At 36.1% G+C, this 18,649-nt stretch overlaps 1 protein-coding gene across 3 annotated transcripts in view; it reads right to left on the bottom strand.

The window, feature by feature from the left end:
- Positions 1-1,062: 1,062 nt before the first annotated feature.
- LOC123876874 (calcium uptake protein 3, mitochondrial) overlaps positions 1,063-18,649 on the bottom strand; it is an 81,129-nt gene continuing 63,542 nt past the window's right edge. Inside the window, exons 2-12 of one of the 3 annotated variants that reach the window (XM_045923268.1) lie at positions 13,377-13,518; positions 12,728-12,838; positions 7,851-7,898; positions 7,571-7,653; positions 6,930-6,995; positions 6,213-6,296; positions 5,327-5,461; positions 4,807-4,921; positions 4,137-4,364; positions 3,403-3,560; positions 1,063-3,144 (exon numbers count right to left, since the gene is read on the bottom strand). In XM_045923268.1, the coding sequence (XP_045779224.1) occupies positions 3,073-3,144; positions 3,403-3,560; positions 4,137-4,364; positions 4,807-4,921; positions 5,327-5,461; positions 6,213-6,296; positions 6,930-6,995; positions 7,571-7,653; positions 7,851-7,898; positions 12,728-12,838; positions 13,377-13,518 (1,242 nt within the window). In that variant the 3' untranslated portion in view covers positions 1,063-3,072. The remainder of the gene's footprint in view (positions 3,145-3,402; positions 3,561-4,136; positions 4,365-4,806; positions 4,922-5,326; positions 5,462-6,212; positions 6,297-6,929; positions 6,996-7,570; positions 7,654-7,850; positions 7,899-12,727; positions 12,839-13,376; positions 13,519-18,649) is intronic. The other 2 variants (XM_045923269.1, XM_045923270.1) reach the window with 2 other exon arrangements.

Below are 18,649 nucleotides of genomic sequence, written 5' to 3'. Positions count from 1 at the left end.
CTAAGCAATGTTACTTAAGTATTTATTTATGTTACTGGTTATATTTTTTAGTTTTTGCGCTACTAATTTAATAATAATTTAAGTTAAATTCAATAAAATAATCGAATCGAATATAGACCTCAATAGCTCAACGGTTTAGTGGACTGAAACCCCACCGTTGGACTACTGTTAAGGTACACGAGGTTTAATTAGGAAGGGAAAGGGGGATATTCGTAAGACTAGAACCGTAAGAGTAGAAATCGAATCTACAACCCCTGATGAAGATTATTATCTCGATGATTGTAATTAATTTGAATATAATGAAGTAATAATATGTTGTATTAGTTTTTAATACATGGTATGTCTATGAAGTATTAAAGTTGTTCTCAAAGTGTAATTTATGTTTACAAAAATAAATTGTCAAATCAAAACTGATTTTTTATTTTAAACATCATCATCGCGACCAACTCATGTCGGCCCACTACTGAGCACCAGTCTCTTCTCGCCGCGCTGGCAAAATGCGGATCGGCTATTTATACACTTGACAATATAATGAAGAAATCTCAGGCGTGCAGTTTTCCTCACTATGTTTCCTTCACCGTTAAAGCAATTGATGTTTAATTGTTTAAAACGCACATAACTTCAGAAAGTTAGTAGTGCGTTTTTTTCTTATTCAGATACAAGTTAGCCCTTGACTGCAATCTCATCTGGTGGTAAGTGATGATACAGTCTAAGATGGACGCGGGCTAACCTGGAAGAAGGGGTATGGCAGTTTTCATTAAACTCATACTTGTATCGTACCGGAACGCCAAATCGCTTGGCGGCACGGCTTTGCCAGTAGGGTAGTAACTAGCCACGAGACCGAAGCCTCCCACCAGCCCAGACCAAAAATTATAATATTCCAAACCCCTGCCGGGAATCGAACCCGGGATCTCCCACTAATAAGACCACAGTGCCAGGGAAGCCGTCAAGGCGTGCCCAGGACGACTGACCTCGTGAACAGAAAGCATACTCGTAGGCCTCCTTGTATTTTTTTATTTCATCTAGAATCGGAATTTATTTATATTGAAATAAAACAATAAGTAATGGTGTTAAAACACTTTATTACCACAAACATTTAGAGAGATACATTTCTTTTTATCCAAATAGATAATGTGTGATTGGCAAGAATAAAAATAATTTATAATCCATAATTCTCAAAAGACTAGCAAAAAATCACTACACGTTTTCAAATTAAAATTTAAATCATGGCAATATTTCATTATCCTAAAGTATTAACTACTTATAATTTTAATTTTTAATAATTTCTATTACAATTCAGAACGTCAAACTATTAGGAAGTCAAGGAGTTTTTAAAAACATATTTTTATACATCACTGAATTTATAATTCAAATAAATAGTTTATGATAACTACATAAATATGCGATGCATCTTTATGTCTGTATTCTAGAAATCTATTTATCAAAGTGCAAATAAATTAATTCTTAAATTAATCTTAATACTTTAATTCACAACAACGTAAAATTACTTAATCTTTTCAAGATTGTATTTTTGTGGTTAAACAAAGTCTCCTAATTCGTCTTTGAGACCTATTTCATGGCAAAACCAATATAAATTAAGTACGCAGAGAAAAACTGCATTAGTTTTCACTACCTATTCAACCCCAAACACAAAGCCCGACGAATATCTACTGACCAGCAGAACATCACAGCAGTTTCCCCAGCGCTGTCCATACAAACGTAGCTTGATTCTCATTTTGATATCAACCAGTCAAACATACATTTACATTACGTATCACCATTACATCATTATCTTACAAATTCAACAATTGACAGTCAAAAACTGTTGCCAGCCAATTTGAATATATGATTTGCATTTAAAACTCAACGGACAAACTTAATCAAAGATTTGAATGTAAATCTCATGTAACTTCAAAATTACACATTTTTACAAAAATATAGAAAACCATTTCTAGATGATGTGAACTCATTGAGTTCTATTTGTTGGTTTTATTTAAACAAGAACCAAACCACGTTTCTTCAGAGCGTGCTAACTCCTCTTAAACGCGCGCGTACGCGTGTTATTTTTATTGAAAAAAACTTTATAGAACGCATCACTCCAGCGCGTGGCGTTTGTGTTTACGGCTTGACTAAAACAAATCACAACAAAATTAAAATTTAAAACACAAAGAAATTACAAATAATTGTCAAATCAGTAATCTCAACATTTTACATGTAACTACGTATTGAATATTGATAATCTCACAATTTTTAATTTTTGGTTTTTTAAGTTTATACTATAACCAGATATAACTATATAATAAGTTTATATAACAACCAGCAAGGTGTACGCATACTTAGAAACGTATGGTAAATAAGTAACTTAGACCAGTTCTATACATAGTCGACGGAGAAAATCGAAAGAAAAACATATAAATTCCGTTACATATTATTTTGATCTTCAATAATCAATATTGTATCGTCAATATAATAATAAGTATACAATGCTAATATGACTTTGGCATCATCAATAAATACATATTTTTTTTTTAAATAAATTAGGCAACTAGATCACTAGTATATCTCACTGGACTTTGTCTTAGATAATATGTAAAGTAAACGTTAAGGCATGGAATCCACCAAAGAGATGGTTTCGTAAATAATAATTAATTATAGTACTCGTAGTATTCCTCATTGCTGAGGGTCGAGGGTCAAACCTTTTATCCTCTCCGCTCATCTTCGCTTTGGTGGATACCGGGCCTAACTGTCGTGAGCAAGTTGCTTCCTGCACAGTATTAAATCTTGTATCACAACAAAATATCTCACAGGGATATAAAATATCTCTAACACATATCGTAAAGCATAAACAGCAGAAAAAAGTACGCTTAAATTCTAATAATATGAAAATATAGTACAAAGAAAAGATTCTAGGTAGGTACTTTAAGTATTCTGCTCAAAATTGCAAAGTGCATATTTTGAGATTTCGCTTAGAAAAGTTGTGCTGAGTTATTACCTAATATGCTGATAGATTTTTGAACATTATCGAATAGTAGCCAGAAGACTGTATGTAGTATATAAGTGAGTAAATACGATTCACACGGAGCTCTTCATCTCTTGCTTGACGCACGACTTGAACGCCTCCCAGCCTTCGTTTTTGGCATATGACTGCAAAAATAACAATGTATAGATTAGATGTAGCTGTTTTGTGAAGCTGTATTTTTGTAAACTAATTAAGAATTCGTTAGCAATTTTAAAAACTAATTAAAACTTCGCTAGCGTGATTCAGGCTTCATAGCCATTGATTGAAGATACCTGTATAAGTGTTACAGGAGCCCTATACTAACTTCACTCCTGGAAAGAGTATGGTGTCAACACGTGGCCACCGGCACAATGATGATGTGTTCATCATCTGCTGAGGGTTACCTTGAACCCGCGGTGCAGGCGATCCTTCATGATGGCGATGAACTCCTTGTAGCTCAGCAGCCCGTCGCCGTCCGCGTCGAAGATGGCGAACACGGTCTTCACCACGTGGTGCGACTGCGCCTGCCCCGTGCAGATGCGCACCGCGCGGTGGAACTCATCTGATGACATAAACACACCAGTTTACCCTCAAACATCTTCACCCACTAATAAAAACTATAGCGGTAAAATGGCTTCAAGCTGCTGGTTTAGAATCCAATTTTTAATCCGAAATGGCCGACAAACATTGTTTATACTAGGAGTGTAAAAAACCAAATACTTTTGCCCCGATCGGCACATCATTCATACTTAATTATCTCACTCTACCCTGTCAATACCCTCATTTTAGAACCAAATATAGCAATCGATACGATAATAATTACTACCTTAGAAGCTGACACTCTTTACAATAAAGAAGTTGACCGAAGAAAAGTCTAGAGCTAGGGAGCAATATTCACTAAGGGTAGACCTAATGGATTTTCGTAATTATAGATTTCCCATAACGCGGCTTGTCTGTTAGAAAATAAAGTAAAGTTAGGTGCTTTGAGATTTTCCTTGAAAATAAACTGGAATAGACACCTTCTTGTAACATGATTAAATAGATGATTCGTTCATTTATCTCTACCCGAGAGACAAGGTAAGGCACTTTAGGGGGACACCCCTTGTGTCATATATAATATAAGAAAGGGGCAAAGTACCTTTGGATATGGGATGATCAGCGAGAGTGTACATCCTCATGGCGATGGTGAAGTCCTCCAGGTTGTTGAGGAACTGGCAGAAGGTCTTGAACTCCTCAAAGGTGATGCCCCTCTCGTCCCGGACGCGGTCCAGGAGACGGTCCAGGTACATGTCGTACTCGTCCGTGTCCAAATAAGTATAACGGAGCAGGATCTTCGCGAAATCCACTTCGGATATAGTCTCATGTCCTATAAAGATTAAGAAGAAATGTTTTGTTACGTTTATGTTATACATATTTGTTGCTGAGCCAAATAAATTTATCTTTATCTTTAATTTTGCCATTCTAATCCTCCTGAAAATCCAAATGTACAGAGGGCAAAATCGTAAAAATAGCTAGTTATTAGTATTTCTGATACTGGATATTTTCTGGAATATTCTTTTGTTTAGAAATAATATATAGTGGGTATAATAAAGGGCTTAGAGGACACCCTTATTGAACACCTTGACTAATCATAAAGAAATAATATTTTTAGAACTATAAATCTTATAATATGAATTAAATAATTTGTTATTAAAAGGGCTATTAAAAATATTACAAGTACTATTATAGAAATGTGCAAAAATTTTTGTGATAAATACAGAAAAATGCTTCAGTTAAGTTATAATTTTACAATTAAGTTTTTATATCACCTTTGGAAAACTCATGGAACTCCAGCTCCAGAACTTCAGTCTGCAAGTTTTCCATGAACTGCCGAAAGCCTTCGAACTTCAGGTCGTTCGTGCCCTTCTTACCGAAAAAGTGTACCTGCAATTACGATCTTAAATGTTGAATAGATAAAGATGACGATGACTTAGGTATTAGGCTCAATATTGATTATCATTATGCTTTCCTCATTCCTTAGTAGCATTCATTATTTTTAGGTTTTCATGACATATTAAATCTTTATGAATTCGGACATTGGCGTCAATTTTGATGTCTTTCTCTATACTATATTTAGAGTATTTACATATTTCTATTTTTATTAGTTCTAAAAAAAGACGGTAAAAGAATTTTAAATTAAAAACTCTGAACACGAGGCTTTAAATTACTCTTTTTGTCTCTCCCTTTCTTGTTAGGTACATTAGTAAGAAATAGTTAAATAGTTGCAAATACCTACTCTGAAATATCCCTCAGAATCAGTACCATTGGTAGTTGGTTGTATAGTTTTACCTGCAACAATGTATCGACATTGTGCCTCCTCTGCAAGCCCTGGTCGTCGACGTAGTGGTCCTGAGGCTTCCCGTCCGCGGGCTCGTCCGTCATCCCGCGCTTGCCTCTCCACGCGTAGCTGAAGATCTTCTCCATCTGCGAATACAGGTGCCAGATCTTACTGATAATTATGATGTTCAGTTTGTTTTAATACATCGTCTCAATCCCAGCACTGTCAGGAGTTTGGGCGGAGGCACTTGGAGGACTATGTCTGTTTTTAGGGTTTAATATCGTTCATAATTGTTTGAAATTATTTACAATTTGAAGTGAATCGATTGAGAAATATAGGTATAAAATAAATTTAATAAAACATAGGCAAAGAAAACACTTAAAAATAACCAAAAAGGGCTTTTAATAAGATAATAATTATTATATCAAAAGAAGAAGTAAGAAAACAGTTAATTTAAATGTTTTAATACAAAACCAAAACATAATTTTAGATAAAAAATAAAATTGTTGTTTTTATTAAAGTTCAAAAGACAAGGAATATTATTTTCCTTTTTAAAAAGAAAAATTAAAAGTATAATATAATTAGTTAAACATAATAACGATAATATTAGAAACAGAGTCAATATTTGTAAATAAGCCCACTGAAATCCAAAACTGTTGTCAAAACGACACTTTTCAATTATTCCGGTAAATTAGAAGAACTTAATCAAAAATCGTCCAGCTTCTTAGAATAAAGTCTCAAGACTTATCAAGGTTATGGACAAATTACACATGATACAGAGCTCATGTGTGATTCATGTGTAAATCACAATTATTACAAAAACAATAACATACGTAAATCACAAAGCACAAGGTTAAACACAGCACCTCATGGCACAGACCGAGGCAGCCGACTTACTGTGGACGGCTGGTGAGGCTTCTTCTTTGCCTGAGCCTGCTCGAGCCTGTCCCGCAGTGTGTTGGCCGACACTAAGGCAAGCAGCTACAATATGACGCAGAGAATAGCGTGACTTATGGCCCTTTCACTGTGCCATCCGCGTTTCCTTATAGCTTTGATAATAACTTATTTCTTCTCGTTCAGAATAACTTTCATGACTAATAAATTTCTTAGGCATTAAAGTTATATCCATCCAATTAAGTTCATTTATTGGTTCTTATTGAATATTATTCGGAATAATGTTTTGTAGTTTTGGAACAAGATCTTTTGTAGATCATCCCCATTTGCTTTATCAAGTTTTGTAGCAATAAGGAAATACAGACAGCACAGTTTAATTTCTAGAGTTTGAATTAAGATGAAATTAATAAAAATAACAAAACACATTAAATATATTTAAAAATACATAGGAAATAGACGTACATAAAAATACTAATTAAACTAATAGTTCCAAAATATTTGGTTGATGAAATTCATAAAAGGATAATATGTAGTGTAACGAAAATTAACAAAGTTGACAAATAAACGATTTCTCCTTCCACCAAATTCGATGAAGATTTGGACTATTATGAAACAAGATATCTTAGTTTGACAAAAAACATTGAATAGACAGATCAACGTGATGAAGATATCGTAAAACCGCAGTTAAAACGAAGCTTATCCCTAAACACACAAACTCACTGCTTTCTCGCTGTTCGCGTCCAGGTCTTTGCGCTCCTTCAATGAGCCGCCGAGCAAACGCTGGATCTAATGAGTGCGGGGTACTAAGTATGTGCTCAAAACAAAACATAAATGGAAAATAACTAAAATGTGTCTGTGAAGGAGGAGTGAAATCATAAAATACATACTATATATAGTATTGATCATTGAAATATACAGAATCCAAGTAATGACGAAAATAAGGCCTCTTTAAAAATTACCACTTATGTAGAAACAATTGAAGTATCAGAAAATTAAAAATTTAATTCTTTCTTATTTGCGGTTCAGCCTAGCTCGTATCTTTTTTGCAACTTACATCTAAATGAACTGTATCTTGGATTTTGTATATTAAATATAATGCGACGATCTAATAGATATTAGAAATAAAATATGCGAGTACAGTGTAATACTACAACTACTGTTTATAATAAATAATATAGTGTCTATAAAATGGTTTTTATGATAGAATTCGTGGTAAAAGAGATACGGCCGTTTCCGCCCTTTCAGGAGAATACCACGACCTAGTGCAGCTACGGATATAGTGCATTCATCTAATTCTAGAATTCACAGCAATATTCTTTATAGATATACCTAATGAATAAAAAAGTGTGAAATGAACTTACGACTAGAAATTCGTTTTTATCTACTCTTTGGTTTCCATCCGTGTCGAACATGTTGAAAGCGATTTGGAAGCCAGAAGTCGGTTCTGAAAAGTACAGTTTAATAGACCCTTAACATATGTTTGGATAACGCATGAGCTCGAGAGAAAAATAAAGTGTGAAAGTAGAGGAAAACTTTGTTGCATGTAATATAATCATCGAGGAAACATAGGTGAAAATTGTTGATGATAATAACTGAATTTTAATAAACTAAGTTACAAAATTTAAAACATATTTTACTCACTCGTTAAAATTGAGAGAAGAAACAGATATTCTGTGTAAGAGATGATTCCTGAAAAAAAGAAAAATCGGTATAAGATTTTAACTGTTTAAATAGTTCAGCCAAATCAATAGAAAAATATCAAGTCATCTCATCGTTTGGGACGTCCTTCTGACAAGAAACCTCGCCCTATAGTGGTAAAGTTTGCAGATGCAACATTGCGGGATAAGGTTTGGTTCTCTAAAACTGGATTTAAAGGCAGCGGTATAACTGTATCAGAGTTTTTAACGAGGAGCCGTCACGACGTATTTATGGAGGCAAGGCAGAGATTTGGTGTCAACAAGTGCTGGACAAGGGATGGCTGCATTCATATTATAGCCCCGGATGGTTCACGTCATCGAGCTGAGTGTAAGGCTGACCTCCATTGCATACCACAGTCTTCTAAACCTCTGACTCAGGGCACTGCCAGTCTTTCCTCCAGGTCCAAAAGAACAATCAAAAATAAGTAACCTATCATTAATCTATATACCTATGTATTACTTTTACACAATATTTGTGCTGCAAGCCTTTTATAACAGCTTATTTATCTTGCTCTAAGTATGTCACTATCATAAAGTCTATGTTATTGCTCTTATGTGTATAATAATTTTTATGAACTGTAATTTTTAAAATAATAGGTTGTAGGTAGGTAGATTTAATAGTTGTTGCTTGTGTTGTGTCATGTGACATGCATGTGATCATGACTGACAGATGTAAGTGTCAATCATTAACTAATGACAGCTGTGACATTTGACATCCTAGCCACAGACAAAATAACTACCCTGGATGCAAGGCTTTTGGTCGAGCATTTTTACCTACTTATTGTATATTGTTAGAAGTGATTTTCTCCTTGCAACTGCGGGTGGGTTCGTCTATCGTTTTATTTACCTTACTGATTGTATATATATTTATTTTACTTTTTGCTTTATCATATTTATTTTTTATTATTATTTAATTATAGTATGGTATCCTCAAATTTAAGTATAGACAGTGATTTGTTTTTGTCGTTATCTAGTGATGTGACAGATAGTAATGCAAGTTACCATAGTACAGCCACTTCTCTTCCACTCAATGTAACATTAAATTCTCATTTCTCCGATTGCGTGAAAAACTTCAATGCTATTCACATAAACGCACAAAGTGTTCCGGCACATTACTCTGATATGCTTGCGTCTTTTGAGTCCCAAAATATTCATGCCATCCTAGTATCTGAGTCCTGGCTTAAGCCCTGTCTGCCTTCTACTTCTTATTCTTTGCCGGGGTTTATTCTCATAAGAAATGATCGCACTAATAGGGGTGGCGGTGGTGTGGCGATCTATCTTAGATCTTACATTCCTTACAAAATTGTTAGTTCGTCATGTCAACCGCCTCCTGTTGATGCTGCTGAGCATTTACTTATTGAGGTTTCCCTATCACAAACAAAAATCTTACTTGGCGTTTTCTACAGTCCCTCGCTTACTATTAATTTTTTCCCCTCATTCGAATCACTTTTAGAATCCCTACTCCCTACATATACTCATAGCATAATAATGGGTGACTTTAATACTTGTTTGCTTAAAGGTGACAATCGGGCTAATAAACTAGAATCCATTATTGAATCTTGTAACATGACAATTCTTCCGCTTTCGGCTACTCATAACCTTCCTAACTGCATTCCTTCTCTTCTTGACTTGATTATAGTGTCTTCTCCTGACCTTGTATCTAAGCATGGCCAATGCTCTGCGGATGCCTTTTCTCATCACGATTTACTTTTTCTCTCGTACAAATTGCGCCCTCCAAAAATTAAACCTAAAATACTTCTGCGGCGTAATTTTGGTGGAATGGATGTAGATCGATTGTGTGTAGATGCTTGTAAAGTTGACTGGTCAGTTGTTGAAACTGTATCCGACGTCGATCGTAAGGTTGACATTTTCAATTCCTTACTGACTCAGCTTTATGACATTCATGCGCCAATTAAGCCTGTTAAACTCAAACATTTACCTGCACCTTGGCTTTCGCAAGATTTAAAAGATCTGATTCTTAAGAAAGGTGTAGCGAAAACCAGACTAAAGTGCAATCCATCTGAGGAAAACCACAGAAAATACAACAAACTCAGGAATCGCTGCAATACATTGTGTCGAGATGCACAGCGACGCCATATTCATGCATCAGTCGAGAACGGCGACTCTTGTAGAGTTTGGAAATTTCTAAAGACGGTTGGAGTTGGTAAAACGTCACATAATTCATCTCCACCTAACGTTGACGTTGATCTCCTAAATCAATATTTCTCATCACCTCTAAACTCCATTAATAGTTCTGATAAATTACAAACTATTCATTCTCTTTCAACGACTCCTACCCCTTCCTATCCTCCGTTCAATTTCAGCCAGTTTTCTACTGATGATGTTAAGAAGAGCATACTGTCCATCTCTTCGAATGCTGTTGGTAGCGACGAGATTAGCCGTAATATGATAATTCCTATCGTGAATATTGTAATTCCTGCAATCACCCACATTCTAAACGAATCGATTACAACGTCCAAATTTCCTGATGCCTGGAAAAGTGCTCATGTTGTACCTCTTCCGAAAAAGGCTAATGCTGAGTATTTTTCCGATTTCCGTCCCATTTCCATCTTACCGTTTCTTTCCAAAGTCCTTGAAAAGTTAATTCACTATCAACTTAACCTTTTCCTGAATAGTCACTGCCTATTTAACCCTTTCCAATCTGGTTTCCGTTCTGGACATAGTACGGCTACTGCTCTGATTAAAGTTACTGATGACATTCGCTGGGGCATGGATAATCAACAACTCACAGTATTGACTTTGCTCGATTTCAGTAATGCTTTTAACACTGTGGACCATGATATACTTGTGAGTATGTTGCGTTCTCTTAACTTATCTCCATCAGCAACTGACTGGATGCATAGTTACCTAAGCGGTCGCCAGCAGCGTATTCGTGTCGAGGAAACTCATTCGTCTTGGTGCGATATCACTGCTGGTGTGCCTCAGGGTGGCGTGTTGTCACCATTACTCTTTTCTATTTTCATTAATTCTTTAACTCAAAAACTATCTTCTCTGTACCACATGTATGCAGATGACGTCCAAATTTACACCCAGGCAACTCTTGTGGACCTTCCGGCAGCCGTTACTCAAATAAATAATGATCTTGAGCTAATTCTGGAGTGGAGTCGATTTTATGGCCTCAATGTTAATCCGATCAAATCTCAGGCTATAATTATTGGCAGTCGGAACCTTATCTCAAAAATTGATTGGTTTACGCTTCCTCCCATCGAGTACAATGGTATTGTCATCCCATATTGTGATTCCGTTAAAAATCTGGGGATACATATGGATTGCAATTTAGGTTGGACGAATCACTTAAAACAGATTAGCAGGAAGACTTTTGCATCTCTGAGCTCTTTGCGTCGTCTACAATCATTTCTTCCAATTCCTACTAAAATTATGTTAGCACAGACTTTACTTCTTCCTATCCTTGATTATGCCGACGCAAGTTATATTAACTTAACAGAAGATCAGTTAAACAAGCTTGAGAGACTTCAAAACACTAGTATTCGGTTCATATTTGGGTTGCGCAAATATGACCATGTGTCTCATTTTCGGTCTCGTCTCAAGTGGTTACCCATCCGACTTCGCCGGAACTTACATGTCCTTTCTATTCTGTACTGTGTATTGTTTCACCCTTCTTCTCCTCCTTACTTGAAGGAGAAATTTGAATTTGCAGCGCGTCCGGGACAAGTTCTCCGCACCTCTAGGAAGCTTATTTTAAGGACGCCTTCACATTCTTCTTCCTTTTTCAATAAATCCTTCACAGTTCAATCTATTAAATTGTGGAATGCCTTGCCTCTCGTAATCAGGGAGGCTAAGTCCATCAATATCTTTAAGAGGCTGGTGAAAGATCACTATTTGTCACTATCACTTTAGCATTATCGGATTTATTGGAACATATTTTACTAGTCTTAATAATAGTATGAGGATTTATTATTTATCTATATATCATATTTATTTATTATTATTTTTTTAGTCTATATTATGTATTTTATTATTTAGTACATTATTTAAATTTTAACATGTTTCTATGTATTTATTTATTTATTTATATATTTATTTATTCTAATATTATATATAAATGTAAATGTATACTTACACCACCTACCTCTAATATCTATAGCTATATCCTTTGGACCATTTTGGTTGCCTGGAAGAGATCGCTAGGTAGCGATAAGGCCGCCAAATTGTACCTATATTTTGTTGAGCTTTGTATGTGTTTTTCTGTACTAATTTTGTGGTGTACAATAAAAGTATATTCATTCATTCATTCATTCATTCATTCATTCATTCATCAATAGAAAAATATATCTAAATATTGTGACTCAAAATTTGACAAAAATACATAGTTAAAATAAGATTATTAGTAGTTTTAACTTGTACTTAAAATCCAAAAATTAAATACGAAGAAAATTTTGTCGTTAACATTCAAAATCTGGAAAAGATGGTCAAAGTAGAGTCGATTAGGTGTTTTAAGTAAGAGATGAGATTTTAAGTTAACGTTATTAATTATTATCACCTAGTCGTCATCATCTTACAAATTTAACATTTCTGACCATCAAAAGGAGTACAATAGTACCTACTTTGAATAAATCTGACTGATTTGACTCGCTTCAGCAATGCGCGGGACTGTATTTTATTGTAATTTGAACAATTGAAAAGAGCAACCGCCGAGTTTCTTGCTGATTCTTTTCGGTAGGAACGGCATTCCGAACCGGAGGTAAATTATTTTGGCGATTCAAAAGCACTTGTAAGAGTTTATTTGAATAAAAATATATTCTATTCTATTCTAAATGATATTAAGTTGGTTGTACTCGCCTTTGTCCCTCATGTTGCGGAACATCTGCGGCGAGCCCTTCTTCAGCGGCGGCACCTGGTCGCGGAGCTGGTCGATCTCTTTGGCGGTTAGGATCCGACGCTTCAGACGAGCTGGATGGGACCAGAAACAAACACGAATCAGTCAAATCAATTGTATCAAGGCAAGGCAAGGCAAGGCTATCAAATGATGTGCCATTTGATAGAAAGAAGAAGCTTTACTTAAAAATTTCAATTTCTAGAGTAGGGAAAGTAGAGCAGGTATCTATAGATCGTAGGAAAAGTATAAAATTATAGATGTTGATTAATGTCATTGAACAGCGCCATCACTGACTGCCAGACGACGCGCAGCCGAAGCCAGTGGATCTAGAATCTTTAAGTCGTACATGGCAATGTTTTCTATAACGTAGAGAAAGACCCTCTTTAATGAGGAATTTTGAGAAATTCCAACGGGATCCTTAAAAACCCACGGCGCCGAACACCGCGAACTGGCGAACCGAACCAGTGGTAAATTATTTTGACAATTCAAAAGCATTTGTAAAAGTCTACTTGAATAAAAATCTATTAGTTCTATTCTACGAAGATACAAGAACCCAGTATTAAGTAATAGAAATGAGAAAAGGAGCAGCAGTTAGACGGTGAATGGACTCACGCCTGGGCTCCTGCTCGACGACGGACTCGAGGAAGTCCTGCGGCGTCATGTACAGCTGTCCGCCGAACTCCACGCTCGCGAACTTGATGAACCTCCGCTCTCGGGACGTCAGCTTCACCGATTTCGCCAGCTCATCTGGTTGCTGCAACAAGGAAACATTTGCATTATCTACTCTGTTGTTTTTAATTCACTTTATGCACTACCAATAGAAGTTACAAAAGGTTTACTTAAAAAGTTACTAAAATTTATTTAAGGCTGGAGAACCTTTTCCATCCTATCACATTCAAAATCTCAAATTCTTAGACCAAGCGAGTTAAGCGACACAGTCAGTCAGTTTCTTCCATGGAGTTAGAAATATTAAATATTTAGACTAGCTACATCCAACCACAGTAAACAATGGTCTGAATGCGAGCCCCCTTTTGCTCATTAATTTAATAATTCGCTCCCTTACCGCTTTGAGCTAATTCGTATTCATGAGAGATTTGAGGATTTAGTGAATTGATATCCACTAAATTGCAAGCAACAATAGATTGATAGAGCACCGAGTAAACAAACCAACGTGTAGCTCTAATGACTTCAAATAGGTATTCTTAGCACAGACAAGTGACGAGAATAGACTGCCCACTGTGCCCACGCTGTGCTAGGGATGTGCCTTTTACAATTACAAGATAAAGTTAAACAGCACTAAACCCAACTACTGGCTGCGAACTGCCGATAGATAACGTATAGTATAAAATTGTTTTCTGTCGCTCGGTGTATTTTAACACTGTACTATATTTGTAAACTTTTCCTCTTCCATTTGATATTCGATTATTATGATACTCGATACAATAGCAAAAGAAATTTTTATAGACCCCACTTTTTGGGATGTAACATCCGTCAGGTCGATTTTTTTCTACAAAATGTAGCCTATGCCACCTGGACTATAATAAAGAATCAATTGATACCTCATTCATCATAATATTAAAATATTTAAAAATCCCCGACACGAAATCTTCTAAAAAGTAAATAACTTTCAAACGGCTGAACCGATTTTCTTGGATTATAGCTAAGAACACTATCGATCAAGCCACCTTTCAAACAAAACAAAGCTTAATTAAAATCGGTTTATCCGTTTAGGAGCTACGACGCCACAGACAGATACACAGATACACACATCAAACTTATAACACCCCTCTTTTTGGGTCGAGGGGTTAAAAATCGGCTCAGTAGTTTAGGCGCTACGGTGGAATAAACATAAATACAAACCTACATATATATGCATAAATACATCTACAATCCTAACCCTTCAAAGGTGTTTTTTTTTTACATAAAAAAAGATTTCAGGAGTGACAACCCTATACTATCCTTCCGACAATTATTTTAGTGGTGAATGAGGACCACTCTTCCGTGTATCGAGTTTCTTTCTTGTCAAGCTAAGTAACCTTTGGTTTCACTTTTACCTCCATTTTGATTCTTGAGTGTCGACGGGAGGTCCCCTTCCACTTATCGCTTTAGGCCTAGATACTCAGCGGAATGCTAGGCCTAAGTCCATTTAGATATCAAATTCTAATTCAACATTCTAAATCAACCCATTGCCAGCCCACTACTGAACACAGGTTTTCTCTCTGAATGAGAAGAGTTTAGGTCAAGCTGGCCAAGTGCGGCTCGGCAGACTTCTCTGTCTTTAAGAACATTATGGAGAACTTTTAGAACAACATTAAGGATAGAGGAAACTCTTCAATAGATTCTTAAATAACACATTCATATATTTATAATATTTATTCATACGGTATATTGGTCTATCTATAACGACGTCGGGGCGGACAACTAGTCGTAAAATAAAACAACTTTCGTTACAAAGCTTTGTAAATGGTGACATTATCTCAGTATCGTTCAGTTTCAGCGTTAAATACTTTGAACTTATTAGCTACTTACGAGTATTAGCTTATGATCGCGATTTTGTTCGCGTGGACAAACACCAATTTCCAAACCCTTATTAGCCCTTTAGGATTGAATTATCAAAAATCCCTTCTTACTGGATGGTCTTAATAGCTAGCCCGATCCGTCCAGTATAGTTTGAGGTGTGCATTGAAAGATCAGTCAGTCAGTTAATCAGTCAGTCACCTTTTCCTTTTATAGATTTAGAAGACAAATCTTCAAATTCGGATCCTTCTGCAACTAAAACCTTGGACAAATTAAGTAAGCGCCATTTAATCTAACTGCACACTACCCACGGCCCATCACGGCTCATTCACTAACCCTCAGTTTAAACTATAGAGATTATACCGCGGCGAGGGTCGCGGTAAAGGGATATTTATTGCTATATTTGTGACAAAACGGCTGTTAGGAGGCTGTGCCGCCATTTTATTGGGCTGATTTATTGGCACGTGGCCGTGGCACGCTGGGCGGCTAATTTACTGCGGGGGTTGTTTTAAAGTGTATTCAAACGCAGGTATGGGACAGGTTTAACTTTTTTTGTTAAGGGGTTGAATGTTTGACTGACTTCTTCTTGCGACTTTGTTTGCGGGATTTATTACATCACACTAATATTATAAAGGCGAAAGATTGTGTTTGTGTGTGTGTGTGTTTTAATCTGAGGATTAACACACAAGCTTTCTTTTTTCTCGTAAAAAGCCATAGTCCCCGCGGCAATTAAAAAATTAAGTCATATCTTTGTTAATGCTGTAAGCTACGTAAGTAATGGTGTTGAAAAGCATTTGATAGTTTACTTTCTAACACAAATCACAATATCAGTTGTAAATTAGCGGACCCGGCGCATAATATCTCCGCACAAATAGACACTAATAAATACTTAGTAGGGGTGGAATTTTAAATCATTTTCATTTGGTAAAATCATTATTTTTCTTTACAGTGATTTCACATACAATTATTCACAGAAAGTGATTTTATTATCAAGATCAATAGCGCTGATATTTTGCAGGTTAGTTTTCACGGAAAATGAATTTTAGCACTTATGAATTACTAGCGACCCGCCCCGGCTTCGCACGGGTGGACATTTATTTTTTCTATTTTCCGGGATAAAATATTAGCCTATACGGATTCGGAAGAATCCCTCTAAGTAATGGTAAAAGAAATTTTGAAATCGGTTCAGTAGTTTTTGAGCCTATTCAATACAAACATACAAAAATACAAAAATACAAAGGTTTCCTCTTTATAATATTACTATAGATAAGTGCGTAAATTCGCTTTTCGTGAAACGTGTTCGATTAATTGAACTAGGTAGATGTTTTTGCCTTTTTAACACGCAGCGATGCGAGTGTTCTCGCTTGAGCCCTCTTTAGCTCGGGTTAAAAACGGCGCGGCGCGAAATTGGAACAATAAAGCGGAATCAAATCCTTAAACTTTCTGAGATTTTGTTTCGTGAATATTCACAGGCTACTTTAAGTAAGATAGCAAATGTTGCATATGAAAAAGCTTTTCACGTGATATTTCACATGTTACCTGTGAAATGGTCCATCTCTACTAAATACCGAGGCCCCTAAGTACTTAGCACCGTTGCCGTAGCACGGGGAACGCCGGCGGCCCGTGGGCATGCTTTATCACATTACTAAATTTTCACCTTCGTCAAATAGCCCATACTTTATTAGTAGGATGACCAACCCTTTAGAAATACATACTGGATATAACTAAGTGTTAGAAGAAAGTGTTAGTTATTTTAGAAAAGTTTCAGATATTTACATTTTGTCACGAAAATGCAACCTTCAAGAAGGATGGGTCGATAGATTCAAAATTTATACATATTCGTAATTTATCAACGTTGTATAGGACATAGATATTAGAATTAGATGCACTTTTAGATTGGCAAACTATTGAGAACATTACGGAGAGCTCTCTGGCTACAAGTTACCTCAAAATGTTTTGCTTCATCGTTAAAGCATTGATATTTAAATCGTTTAAAACGTACAAAATTGATTAGTTGCAGTTTATCAGCTATCATAAGCTTATCAACGTTGTACCTAGAGGACATCATCATGATCAATCCATCGCCGACAACTCAGCGAGTCTCCTTAAACAATGAGAAAGGCCACAGTCTGCCACGCTGGGACAGTGCAGATTGGCAGACATGGAGGTATAGGATATTAGATATTAGGTCCACTTCTGGTGTAAGCTTACGTCTAACAACAACTACAATTTTCCTTACACATGCAATCGCGTGGTCACCGCGGTTATGAGTAGTGTGTTATGGCGTGGACCGGTAGCCGTTAGGATGCGCTTAATGCCCGTGATGCATGAGTCAGGCGCGGGTGACGTACTGCGCCTGCGCTGACGCCGGGGAACGTGGGGACTTATTACCTCAATGCGTTAACATATTGACTGAGCAGGTGGTTAATCTAAGGTTGAGCATCTATGCGAATTATCTTATTACTGTTTGTACCTTTTATTTGTGAGCTTTGTGACAATAATAAACCAAATTAATCCACCAAACAAAAAATCCATGGTTAACGAGTAACATTAAACTAACTTGCATACTTAAACTCAAATTATTTATTCAAAGTTTACCTACTCTGAATAAATGATTTGAGTTTGAGTTTTTGTATTGATAGTCAGAATTTTTAGTTTGTAAGATGATATAATAGTGACTTGAGTGGTGATACATAATTAATTACGGAAACTTAAAACTAAAGCTACGAAGGTTTCAAATGCGCCCAGGTCTGAGAAGATAAGTTCGCGTAAAATCGGTCAAGTAGAATTCGAATTTTAACTGATCCGTTGCTACGTTTCAGCGTGATTGAAGGATAAACCAATGAAACAACAGACACACACACTTTGCAGTTATAATATGGGCATGATAGTGAAATAGTGAAGAATATTACTAGCGACCCACCCCGGCGTGCCCCGGCTTCGCACGGTGTCTAGGTGTCAGTGTTTGTCTTTCATCAAAATCGGCTTGATTTCTTGCGACATCGTGGTCAATTATTGTCTTATTTCAACAAATTAACACAGAATAATATTAAATCATACGTATAAACCTTCTTCTCAAATAACTCTATCTCCATATTGATGAAAAATTGAAAACCGCAATAAAATCCGTTGCGCAGCAGCAACGGATTTTAATCTTAACAAACGACGGGAAGCTATTATGTTTTACACCATGTAGAGATGAATGAAATTTTGCATTTAAAGAAGAATTTTTCCAAGCCGAGCGAAGCCGGGCCGGGTCACTAGTCAGCACTAAGTTGACTACATTATAATCTAGTTTGTTATCATTTTACTACATTTACCTACTCCGATTACAGAGTCAGTGAGCAGTATAATTTCCCCCCATAATT

This window comes from Maniola jurtina, chromosome 22 (genome assembly GCF_905333055.1).
Source record: "Maniola jurtina chromosome 22, ilManJurt1.1, whole genome shotgun sequence".
Taxonomy (NCBI): domain Eukaryota; kingdom Metazoa; phylum Arthropoda; class Insecta; order Lepidoptera; family Nymphalidae; genus Maniola; species Maniola jurtina.
The sequence above is the reverse complement of the archived record's forward strand: the minus strand, read 5'-3'. Positions and strand labels throughout refer to the sequence as shown.